The sequence below is a fragment of the Zosterops lateralis genome (genome assembly GCF_965231275.1).
Source record: "Zosterops lateralis genome assembly, chromosome: 1".
NCBI classification, from domain to species: domain Eukaryota; kingdom Metazoa; phylum Chordata; class Aves; order Passeriformes; family Zosteropidae; genus Zosterops; species Zosterops lateralis.
This window is the reverse complement of record NC_139762.1, coordinates 1368225-1381027: the sequence shown is the minus strand read 5'-3', so window position 1 is coordinate 1381027 and position 12803 is coordinate 1368225. Positions and strand designations below refer to the sequence as shown.

Sequence of the window (12803 nt, the reverse complement as noted above, 5' to 3'; positions counted from 1 at the left end):
CAAGAGAGGGGAGAAAAGGGGAGAAGAGAGGACAAGAGAGGAGAAGAGTGGACAAGAGCGGGGAGGAGAGGACAAGAGGCAAAGAGAGGACAAGAGAGCGATCCTCTTGTTACAATCCAATATATCCTTTTTTCTGTTGAATATTCTAATTCACATTGACCAACCACGTGAGATACAAAACCTACAAACTTTGCCTGCAGCCTGTAAGAACTACTACATCACCATGTCATTTTATATTCTAAACTCTATAGACTCCTTTCTTCTGCATTTGTTCCTGGATGTCTTTGCCAAGGTGGAAAGGCGACACTCTTGTCTTTTTGTCAGCTCATCACTGTCTTCCTGCCTGCCATGGTCACATCTCCAAACTGGCTTTCATTCCTATTTCACTCAGGTTTTACATCTGCAGTATTTCTTGCCATGCAGTCATATCCATAAGTCCTTCCTGTCCCGTCTTTCCCAACACCTGTGGATGTCCCATCTCTCCAGGGATGGGGATTCCACAACTGTCCTGGGTTGTTCCTTCCAACACTTCACCACCTTTTCCATGAGGAATTTGTTCCTAATTTCCCACCCTGAGCCTCCCCTGAGGCCGTTCCCTCTCCTCCTGTCCCTGTTCCCTGCATGGAAAATGAAATTTTTCAGGGGCTCCTTTTATTTTATTTTTATTTTTCCTGCAACATCTTGTGGGTTTAGAGGTGGGTCCTTTGGGCCAACTGGGACCCACAGAGGGCTCAGCCTGGGAACCCTCCAGGGCTGGGCATTCCATGGAGTGCCAGGGCTGGACAACCCTTTTGGGGAAGGAATTTTCCCAATTTCCACCCTGAGCCTCTTCTGGGGCCATTCCCTCTCCTCCTGTCCCTGTTCCCTGAGCCCAAATCCCCCCCGGTTGTCCCCTCCTGTCAGGGATTGTCCAGAGCCACAAGGTCCCCCCTGAGCCTCCTTTTCTCCAGGCTCAGCCCCTTCCCAGCTCCCTCAGCCCCTCCTGGGGCTCCAGACCCTTCCCAGCTCCTTTCCTTTCCTTTCCTTTCCTTTCCTTTCCTTTCCTTTCCTTTCCTTTCCTTTCCTTTCCTTTCCTTTCCTTTCCTTTCCTTTCCTTTCCTTTCCTTTCCTTTCCTTTCCTTTCCTTTCCTTTCCTTTCCTTTCCTTTCCTTTCCTTTCCTTTCCTTTCCTTTCCTTTCCTTTCCTTTCCTTTCCTTTCCTTTCCTTTCCTTTCCTTTCCTTTCCTTTCCTTTCCTTTCCTTTCCTTTCCCTTTCCTTTCCTTTCCTTTCCTTTCCTTTCCTTTCCTTTCCTTTCCTTTCCTTTCCTTTCCTTTCCTTTCCTTTCCTTTCCTTTCCTTTCCTTTCCTTTCCTTTCCTTTCCTTTCCTTTCCTTTCCTTTCCTTTCCTTTCCTTTCCTTTCCTTTCCTTTCCTTTCCTTTCCTTTCCTTTCCTTTCCTTTCCTTTCCCTTCCCTTCCCTTCCCTTCCCTTCCCTTCCCTTCCCTTCCTCCTTCCCTTCCCTTCCCTTCCCTTCCCTTCCCTTCCCTTCCCTTCCCTTCCCTTCCCTTCCCTTCCCTTCCCTTCCCTTCCCTTCCCTTCCCTTCCCTTCCCTTCCCTTCCCTTCCCTTCCCTTCCCTTCCCTTCCCTTCCCTTCCCTTCCCTTCCCTTCCCTTCCCTTCCCTTCCCTTCCCTTCCCTTCCCTTCCCTTCCCTTCCCTCCCTTCCCTTCCCTTCCCTGGAATTCCCTTCCCTGGAATTCCCTTCCCTGGAATTCCCTTCCCTGGAATTCCCTTCCCTTCCCTGGAATTCCCTTCCCTTCCCTGGAATTCCCTTCCCTTCCCTGGAATTCCCTTCCCTCCCTTCCCTGGAATTCCCTTCCCTGGAATTCCCTTCCCTGGAATTCCCTTCCCTTCCCTTTTTTTCCAAAGGAACCCAAAGGTATAAAAATACAAATAGCTATAAAACATAAATATCAATCAAACCATAAATATCATCAGGTATAAAATACAAATAGATCTAAAACATAAATATAAATCAAAACATAAATATCAACAGATATAAACAGATATAAAACATAAATATCATCAGATATAAAATATAAATAGACATAAAACATAAATATCCACCAAAAAGGCCCCTGAGGAGTCTCTCCCATCACTCACCCCAGTCTTGCTCAGCCTCTCAGACCCCGCCAGGTCAATTAAGGTGATTTTTGATTTAAGGCATTTGCCCCTCAGCCCCTCCTGGGGCTCCAGACCCTTTTCCAGCTCCATTCCCTGGACCTGCTCCAGCCCCTTGACACAGGATTTGGGGTGAGGCCTCCCCAGCCCTTGGGAAGAGCTGAGATCTGATGGGATTTCAGTGGGTTCCTTTGGGTTTTCTGTCCTGGCTGATCCCTGGCACCATTTCCATACCAGCCCCAACAGCCACTGTCCCTCCAAACCACTCCCTGAACAAAATCCTGCACACAGACTCCATATATTCCTCAAAACTGAGCATTCCCTGGAAAACCAGCCTTTCATGGCTTGAATATTCACCAAAAAAAAAAAAAAAAAAAAAAAAAAAAAAAAAAAAAAAAAAAGGATATTGTTCCTCCTTATTGTTAAACAAATTCTTTTGCTGCATTCCCTCTGGAGCCAAACCCCACAGCTCCAAGCACTGGAGCCAACTCCACAACATTAGCCTTGGAAATCCTGGAATTCTGCCTTCCAAGCTGGAATTCCAAGTGTAATTCCCAATTAATGGCTTTGATGCCAGTCCCTGAACACCTGGGGTTATTCCAATATCAACCACTCCAGTCAAAATTTAAAAAAAAAAAGGGAGAATGTCACAGCTCACAGGATGTTCCTCTGTGCTGTTGATATCCCTGAACTCCTGGGGTTATTCCAATATCAGCCAAATTTAAATTGGCTGATTAAAAAAAAAAAAAAATTAAAGAAAAGGAGAATGTCACAGCTCACAGGATGTTCCTCTGTGCTGTTGATATTCCTGGAGAGCAGAAAGCAGGAACAGAAAACCATGGAATTATTTGGGTTGGAGAGGATTTAAAGCTCATTTTATTCCATCACAGGTACCCAAAAGTTTCCACATTCCTCACTCCAGCCAAATTCCAGCTCCTGCTTTCCCACAGTGACCTGTTAAGGGCATTTTCCAGCTCCTCAAGGGTTGTGTGATGATGTTTCTTGTGCCAAAAAAAGCTGCCACAGGGTTGTAAACAACATCCCCTGGGCAAAAAGCCACAACTGGGAGAGCTCTGGGATGTGTCTCCTGCCTCCAGCCCTGGGAATGTCAGAGGGACAAAAATTCTGTGTGGAGGAAAAGGAGGAGATGGAAAACAAAATGAGGAGCTCCAGGAGTGAATCCTGCAACAGGATTTGGGTTCCTGCCTGAAGCCAAAAATCAAATCCTGGGCTGATTGGTCAATGTGGGCAACAGGGAATGGAGAATTCTGCACCTCTGTGCTCACCTGCAGAGCTGCCCCAGCCCTGGAGCCCAAAATCCAGAACCTGGAGCTGCTGGAGAGATCCAGAGATGCTGCTCCAGGAGCTCTGGGAGAGCTGGGAATGTTCCCCTGGAGAGGAGAAGCTCCAGGGAGAGCTGAGGGTACCCAAAGGGGCTCCAGGAGAGCTGGAGAGGGACTGGGGACAAGGGATGGAGGGACAGGACACAGGGAATGGCTTTGAGCTGACAGAAGGAGATTTAGGTGGGATGTTGGGAATTAGGAATTCCTGGCTGGGCTGGAATTCCCAGAGAAGTCAAGTTGGAATTTTCTGCTGGAAAAGGGGATCCAGGGCTGGGATTGTGCCCCTCTGCCCCCTCAGGTGAATCCCCCACCTGCAGAGCTGCCCCAGGCCTGGAGCCCAAAATCCACAGGAGCTGCTGGAGAGATCCAGAGGAGGCCCCGGAGCTGCTCCAGGGCTGGGAGAGCTGGGAATGTTCCCCTGGAGAGGAGAAGCTCCAGGGAGAGCTCAGAGCCCCTGGCAGGGCCTGAAGGGGCTCCAGGAGAGCTGGAGAGGGGCTGGGGACAAGGGATGGAGGGACAGGACACAGGACACACTTTTTAAGCTGACAGAAGGAGATTTAGATGGGATATTGCGAATTAGGAATTCCTGGCTGGGCTGGAATTCCCAGGGAAGTCAAGTTGGAATTTTCTGCTGGAAAAGGGGATCCAGGGCTGGGATTGTGCCCCTCTGCCCCCTCAGGTGAATCCCCACCTGCAGAGCTGCCCCAGGCCTGGAGCCCAAAATTTTGCAGCTCAGGAGAGATGTGGAACTGCTGGAGGCGAATCCAGAGGCTGAAGCAGGATTGGGAAATTTGGGAATGTTCCCCTGGAGAGGAGAAGGGAAAAATCCAGGGAATTCTCAGAGCCTGAAGGGGCTCCAGGAGAGCTGGAGAGGGACTGGGGACAAGGGATGGAGGGACAGGACACAGGGAATGGCTTTGAGCTGGTTAAATGGGATTTTGGGAAGGGATTCCTGGCTGGGCTGGAATTCCCAGAGATTTGTGGATCCCTGGAATGCCCCAGGCCAGGCTGGATCCCCCTGGGACAGTGGGAGGTGTCCCTGCCATGGCAGGAGATGGAATGGGATGATCCCTGAATTCCCTTCCAAGCCAAACCAGCTGGAATTCCAGGATTCCCTCGATCCATTTCCGCGGCTCTGGGGATTTCTGGGAGATCTCCCTGCAGTTTTCCCACTCACCAAAGGGATGTTGCAGTTTTCAGAGATTAAAGAATGAAATGAATTTAAATTAGGTAAAAATAGAGATTAAATTAATTGAAGTTTTTTAAATATTGAAGAGTAACTGGCCAGGGCAGAGCTGGATTTACAGGGGTGGATTTTACATTATTTGGAGCTCAGGGTGTTCCCATCAACTCTCCTGGATTTGGGAATATACAGGAATATAGATAAATTACTGTATTTTAATATATATAAATATATATTAAATATATTAAAATTTAAAAAATATATTAAAATACATATTAATTTATATTTTAATATATTAATATATTAATATATATTAATATTTTATATAAATATGTTACTATATTAATTTTTATATCTATATTAAATATATAAAAATATATATCAAAATTTAAAATATATATTAAAATATATCTTAATTTATATTTTTAATATATTAATATATGTTAAAAATATATTAATATTTTATTTAAATATTTTAATGTATTAATTTATATATAAATATATATATTAAATATATATATAAATATATAAAAATTAAATATATATATTAAATATATCTTAATTTATATTTTAATATACTAATATATATTAAAATATATTAATATTTTATATAAATATTTTAATGTGTTAATTTATATATATATTAAATATATAAAAATATATATAAAAATTTAAAATACATATTAAACTATATCTTAATGTATATTTTAATATATTAATATATATTAGCATATATTAATATTTTATATAAATATTTTAATGTATTAATTTATATATATAAATATATATAAAAATTTAAAATATATATTAAAATATATCTTAATTTATATATTAATATATTGATATATTAATATATTACATAAATATTTTAATGTATTAATTTATAAATAAAATATATAAATATCTATAAATATATATTAAATATATATAAATATATATTAAAATTTAAAATATATATTAAAATATACCTTAAATTTAAAATATATATTAAAATATACCTTAATTTATATTTTAATATATTAATATATTATATAAATTATAAATAATTAATATATTATATAAATTATAATTAATTAATATATTATATAAATATTTTAATGTATTAATTTATATTAAAATATATAAATATATATTAAAATATATATTAAATATATATATTTATATATATAAAATAAAATATATCTTAAAATATAGAAATATATTTATATATATTTATATTTAATCCTCCAATATGGAAGATTTCAGGGTGTAGGTTGAGTCCTTCTTTTTCACCTTCTCCTTCCTGGCTCTGGGCGGGATTTTGTAATTGGGGAGAAAAATCCTCATTGTGGGCCAGGGGTGGTTGGTTATTGGGTTAAAAATCAAAATAATTAAAGTTAAAATAATTAAAATAATTAAAATAATTGGATGGTTTGTGTTTAAATGACCTTGGGAATCTTCTGAAGATGAAATAAAAATTAATAAATATCTGAGTCCAAACAGAAACTGTATTTAATCCCAGCTGTAACAACAAAATAAAATAAAATAAAATAAAATAAAATAAAATAAAATAAAATAAAACCAAATCTCTTCCCTTTTCCTTTATAAATATATAATATATAATATTTATATAAATATATAAATATATAATATATAAAATAAAATAAAATAAAATAAAACCAAATCTCCTCCCTCATTTAATCCCAGCTCTAACAACAAAATAAAATAAAATAAAATAAAATAAAATAAAATAAAACCAAATCTCCTCCCTCATTTACTCCCAGCTCTAACAACAAAATAAAATAAAATAAAACCAAATCTCCCCCCTTTTCCTTTATAAATACATAATAAATAATATTTATATAAATATATAAGTATATAATATATAAAATAAAATAAAATAAAATAAAATAAAAGAAAAGAAAAGAAAAGAAAAGAAAAGAAAACCAAATCTCCTCCCTCATTTAATCCCAGCTCTAACAACAAAATAAAATAAAATAAAATAAAATAAAATAAAATAAAATAAAACAAAACCTCCCCCCTTTTCCTTGGAGCTGCACTCAGGGAACACAATCCAAACACAAACTGCATTTAATCCCAGCTCTAACAACGAAATAAAATAAAATAAAATAAAATAAAATAAAATAAAATAAAATAAAACCAAATCTCCTCCCTCATTTAATCCCAGCTCTAACAACAAAATAAAATAAAATAAAATAAAATAAAATAAAATAAAACAAAATAAAATAAAACAAAACAAAACAAAACAAAACAAAAAAATAAAATAAGATAAAATAAAATAAGATAAAATAAAATAAAATAAAACCAAATCTCCTCCCTCATTTAATCCCAGCTCTAACAACAAAATAAAATAAAATAAAATAAAATAAAATAAAACAAAACCTCCCCCCTTTTCCTTTGAGCTGCACTCAGGGAACACAATCCAACCCCTCTGGAAAATGAGGATTTTACTCCTTCCCAAGGAAAACCCACCTGGGTTTTTGGGAATCTTCCGAAGATGAAATTGAGGATTTTTCATCATCATCTTTTTCATCTTTTTCCTCTTCTTCTTCTTCTTCTTCCTCTTCCTCACCCAGATCCTTGGAGGGACCTTTGGGTGGTGGGGAATCGTCCCGGGTTATCTCAGGGGGGGGACTTGTCATCCTTTCCTTCCTGATGGGGGAAAATAAATCAGATTTATTAATTTCTGCACCAAAAGGGGATCTGGGAGCAAAATGTGCTGCAGGTTTGGCTTGGCTGAGTTGAGAAATTGGTGATTTGGGGGAGGTTCTGGCAAAGTTAATGGGGGAATAGACACTGATAAATAATAAATAATAAATAATGAATAATGAATAATGAATAAATAATAATAATAAATAATAAATAATAAATAATAATATCAGCCTTGATAATATATATAATAAATAATAATATATATAATAATATAATATATATAAGTTATATATATAATAATATATATAATAATAAAGAATAATATCAGCCTTGATAATATATATATAATAAATAATAATATATATAATAATATGATATTTATATAATATATATAAAATAATAAATAATAATATCCCCATAAATCCTTAATTCTCAGGGTGGAGGAATTCTCCTTAATTCTCTGATCTGGGGCAGCTTCTGTCAAAGTTTCTGGGGAAATGGCCACTGATAAATAATAAATAATAAATAATGAATAATAAATAATAATAAACAATAAACAATAAACAATAAATAATAAATAATAAATAATAAATAATGAATAATAAATAATAAATAATAATATCAGCCATGATAATATATAATAATAAATAATAATATATATTATAATATATATTATATATATAAAATATATATTATATGTATTATAATATATATAATATATAACATATATAATATATATAATATATATAATTATATATAATAATAAATATTAATATCCACATAAATCCTTAATTCTCAGGGTGGAGGAATTCTCCTTAATTCTCTGATCTGGGGTAGGTTCTGCCAAAGTTAATGGGGAAATAGCCACTGATAAATAATGAATATTGAATAATAAATAATTAATAATTAATAATAAATAATAAATAATAAATAATAATATCAGCCTTGATAATATATATAATCATAAATAATAATATCAGCCTTGATAATATATATTATAATAATATATATTATATATAATATATATTATATATAAAATATATGTATATAATATATATTATAATCTATATAATAATAAATAATAATATCCCCATAAATCCTTAATTCTCAGGGTGGAGGAATTCTCCTTAATTCTCTGATCTGGAGTAGCTTCTGCCAAAGTTTTTGGGGAAATAGTCACTGATAAATAATTAATAATTAATAAATAATAATAAATAATAAATAATAAATAATAAATAATAAATAATAAATAATGAATAATAAATAAATAATAACATCAGCCTTGATAATATATAATAATAAATGATAATATAAATAATAATATTATATATATATATATAATATATATTATAATCTATATAATAATAAATAATAATATCCCCATAAATCCTTAATTCTCAGGGTGGAGGAATTCTCCTTAATTCTCTGATCTGGGGCAGCTTCTGCCAAAGTTTCTGGGGAAATGGCCACTGATAAATAATAAATAATAAATAATAATAATAAATAATAAATAATAAATAATAAATAATAAATAATGAATAATAAATAATAAATAATAATATCAGCCATGATAATATATAATAATAAATAATTATATATATTATAATATATATTATATATATAAAATATATATTATATGTATTATAATATATATAATATATAATATATATAATATATATAATATATATAATTATATATAATAATAAATATTAATATCCCCATAAATCCTTAATTCTCAGGGTGGAGGAATTCTCCTTAATTCTCTGACCTGGGGCAGCTTTTGCCAAAGTTTCTGGTTAAATAGCCACTGATAAATAATAAATAATAAATAATAAATAATAAATAATAAATAATAATATCAGCCTTGATAATATATATAATAATAAATAATAATATAAATAATAATATAATATATATGTTATATATATAATAATAAATAATAATATCAGCCTTGATAATATATATTATAATAATATATATTATATATAATATATATTATATATAATATATATTATATATAAAATATATGTATATAATATTTATTATAATCTATATAATAATAAATAATAATATCCCCATAAATCCTTAATTCTCAGGGTGGAGGAATTCTCCTTAATTCTCTGATCTGGAGTAGCTTCTGCCAAAGTTTTTGGGGAAATAGTCACTGATAAATAATTAATAATAAACAATATATAATAAATAATTAATAAATAATAAATTATAAATTATAAATTATAAATTATAATATCGGCCTTGGTTCCTCACAAATCCTTAATTCTCAGGGTGGAGGAATTCTCCTTAATTCTCTGATCTGGGGCAGCTTTTGCCAAAGTTTCTGGTTAAATAGCCACTGATAAATAATAAATAATAAATAATAAATAATAAATAATAGATAATAATATCAGCCTTGTTCCCTTAATTCTCCTTAATTCTCAGGGTGGAGGAATTCTCCTTAATTCTCTGATCTGGAGTAGCTTCTGCCAAAGTTTTTGGGGAAATAGCCACTGATAAATAATGAATAATGAATAATGAATAATAAATAATAAATAATAATATCAGCCTTTATAATATATATAATAATAATTAATAATATGTATTATAATATATATAAAATATATTATATATATTATAATATATATATAATATTATATATATTATATATATTATATATATAATTATATATAATTATAAATAATAATATCCCCATAAATCTTTAATTCTCAGGGTGGAGGAATTGCCCTTAATTCTCTGATCTGGGGCAGCTTCTGCCAAAGTTTTTGGGGAAATAGTCACTAATAAATAATAAATAATGAATAATGAATAATAAATAATTACTAATAAATAATAAATAATGAATAATGAATAATGAATAATAAATAATAAATAATAAATAATAAATAATAAATAATAAATAATAAATAATAATATCAGCCTTGTTTCCCCACAAATCCTTAATTCTCAGGGTGGAGGAATTCTCCTTAATTCTCTGATCTGGGGCAGCTTCTGCCAAAGTTTTTGGGGAAATAGCCACTGATAAATAATAAATAATGAATAATAAATAATAAATAATAATAATATCAGCCTTATTCCCCACAAATCTTTAATTCCCAGGCGGGATTCCCTCCCCTGAGAAGGAGCACAAGGACAGCAGGGACACCTTGTCCAGCTTTGGGCACACCTGGACACGGCCCAACCTTCTCCAAAAGGGATTTTGATCCAACCCCACATTTAAACCAAACCTGGCTCCTTTCCCTCCACAAACATCTCCAGTTTCAGGGAATGGAATTATCATGGAATCATGGAATGGTTTTAGTTGGAAAGGACATTAAAATCCATCCCATTCCAGCCCTATGGCAGAGACACCTCTCACATTTAAACCAAGCCTGGCTCCCTGCCCTCCACAAACCTCTCCAGTTTCCCTCCACAAAACCCTCCAGCTTCAGAGAATGGAATTATCATGGAATCATGGAATTCTTTTAGTTGGAAAGGATATTAAAATCCATCCCAATCCAGCCCTGCCATGGGGACACCTCCCACATTTAAACCAAGCCTGGCTCCCTGCTCCTTTCCCTCCATAAACCCCTCCACCTTCAGAGAATGGAATCATCATGGAATTCTTTTAGTTGGAAAAGACCTTAAAATCCATCCCATTCCAGCCCTGCCATGGCAAGGACACCTCCCACATTTAAACCAAACCTGGCTCCTTTCCCTCCACAAACATCTCCAGTTTCAGCTCCAGGGAATTGAATCATCATGGAATCATGGAATGGGTTTAGTTGGAAGAGACTTTAAAACCCATCCCATTCCACTCTTGCCATGGCAAGAACATCACCCACATTTAAACCAAACCTTGCTCTCTGCTCCTTTCCCTCCATAAACCCTTCCCTGCAAAACTGCAGGAAATGGAATCATCATGGAATCCTGGAATGGTTTTAGTTGGAAAGGACTTCAAAATCCCATTCCAGTCCTATGGCAGGACACCTCTCACATTTAAACCAAGCCTTGCTTCTTCCCCTCCACAAACCTCTCCAGTTTCAGCTTCGGGGAATGGAATCATCATGGAATCATGGAATTCTTTTCGTTGGAAAGGATCTTTAAATCCATCCCTTTCCAGCCCTGCCATGGGGAAACCTCTCACATTTAAACAAAACCTTGACCCTGTTCCTTTCCCTCCATAAACTCTACCCTGCACGATTGCAGGGAATGGAATCATCATGGAATTATGGAATTCTTTTAGTTGGAAAGGACATTAAAATCCATCCCAATCCAGCCCTACCATGGCAGGGACACCTCCCATGTTTAAACCAAATCTTGCCCCCTTCTGCTTTCCCTCCACAAAACCCTCCACCTTCAAGGAATAGAATCATCATGGAATCATGGAATTCTTTTAGTTGGAAAAGATCTTAAAATTCATCCCATTCCAGCCCTGCCATGGGGACACCTCCCACATTTAAACCAATCCTTCCCCTCCTTCCCCTCCACAAACATCTCCAGTTTCAGCTTCAGGGAATGGAATCATCATGGAATCATGGAATGGGTTTAGTTGGAAAGGACTTTAAAATCCATCCCATTCCACTCCTGCCATGACAGGGACACCTCCCACATTTAAACCAACTCTGGCTCTCTCCTCCTTTCCCTCTATAAACCCCTCCAGCTTCAGGGAATAGAATCATCATGGAATCATGGAATGGGTTTAGTTAGAAAGGACATTAAAATCCATCCCATTCCAGCCCTGCCATGACAGTGACACCTCTCACATTTAAACCAAGCCCTGCTCCCTGCTCCTTTCCTTCCATAAACCCTTCTCTGCACAACTGCAGAGAATGGAATCATCATGGAATCATGGAATTCTTTTAGTTGGAAAGGACTTCAAAATCCCATTCCAGTCCTATGGCAGGACACCTCTCACATTTAAACCAAGCCTTGCTTCTTCCCCTCCACAAACATCTCCAGTTTCAGCTTCAGGGAATGGAATCATCATGGAATCATGGAATTCTTTTAGTTGGAAAGGACCTTTAAATCCATCCCAATCCAGCCCTATGGCAGAGACACCTCTCACATTTAAACCATGCCTGGCTCCCTGCTCCTTTCTCTCCACAAAACCTCTTCACCTTCAGGGAATGGAATTATCATGGAATCATGGAATGGTTTTAGTTGGAAAGGACATTAAAATCCATCCCATTCCACCACTGCCATGGGGACACCTCTCACATTTAAACCAAGCCTTGCCCCCTGCTCCTTTCTCTCCATATACCCTTCCCTGCAAAACTGCAGGGAATGGAATCATCATGGAATTCTTTTAGTTGGAAGGGACTTTAAAATCCATCCCAATCCAGCCCTGCCATGGCAGGGACACCTCTCACATTTAAACTAAGCCCTGCTTCTTTCCCTCCACAAACCTCTCCAGTTTCAGCTCCAGGGAATGGAATCATCATGGAATAATGGAATGGTTTTAGTTGGAAAAGACCT

General features: G+C 35.1%; 1 protein-coding gene across 1 annotated transcript in view; it reads right to left on the bottom strand.

Annotated features, from left to right (window-relative positions):
- LOC310918603 (kinesin-like protein KIF9) overlaps nucleotides 1-12803 on the bottom strand; it is a 39238-nt gene that overhangs the window by 12622 nt on the left and 13813 nt on the right. The window contains exon 8 of the mRNA XM_083877511.1: nucleotides 7155-7334. Within this exon, the coding sequence (XP_083733637.1) occupies nucleotides 7155-7334 (180 nt within the window). The remainder of the gene's footprint in view (nucleotides 1-7154; nucleotides 7335-12803) is intronic.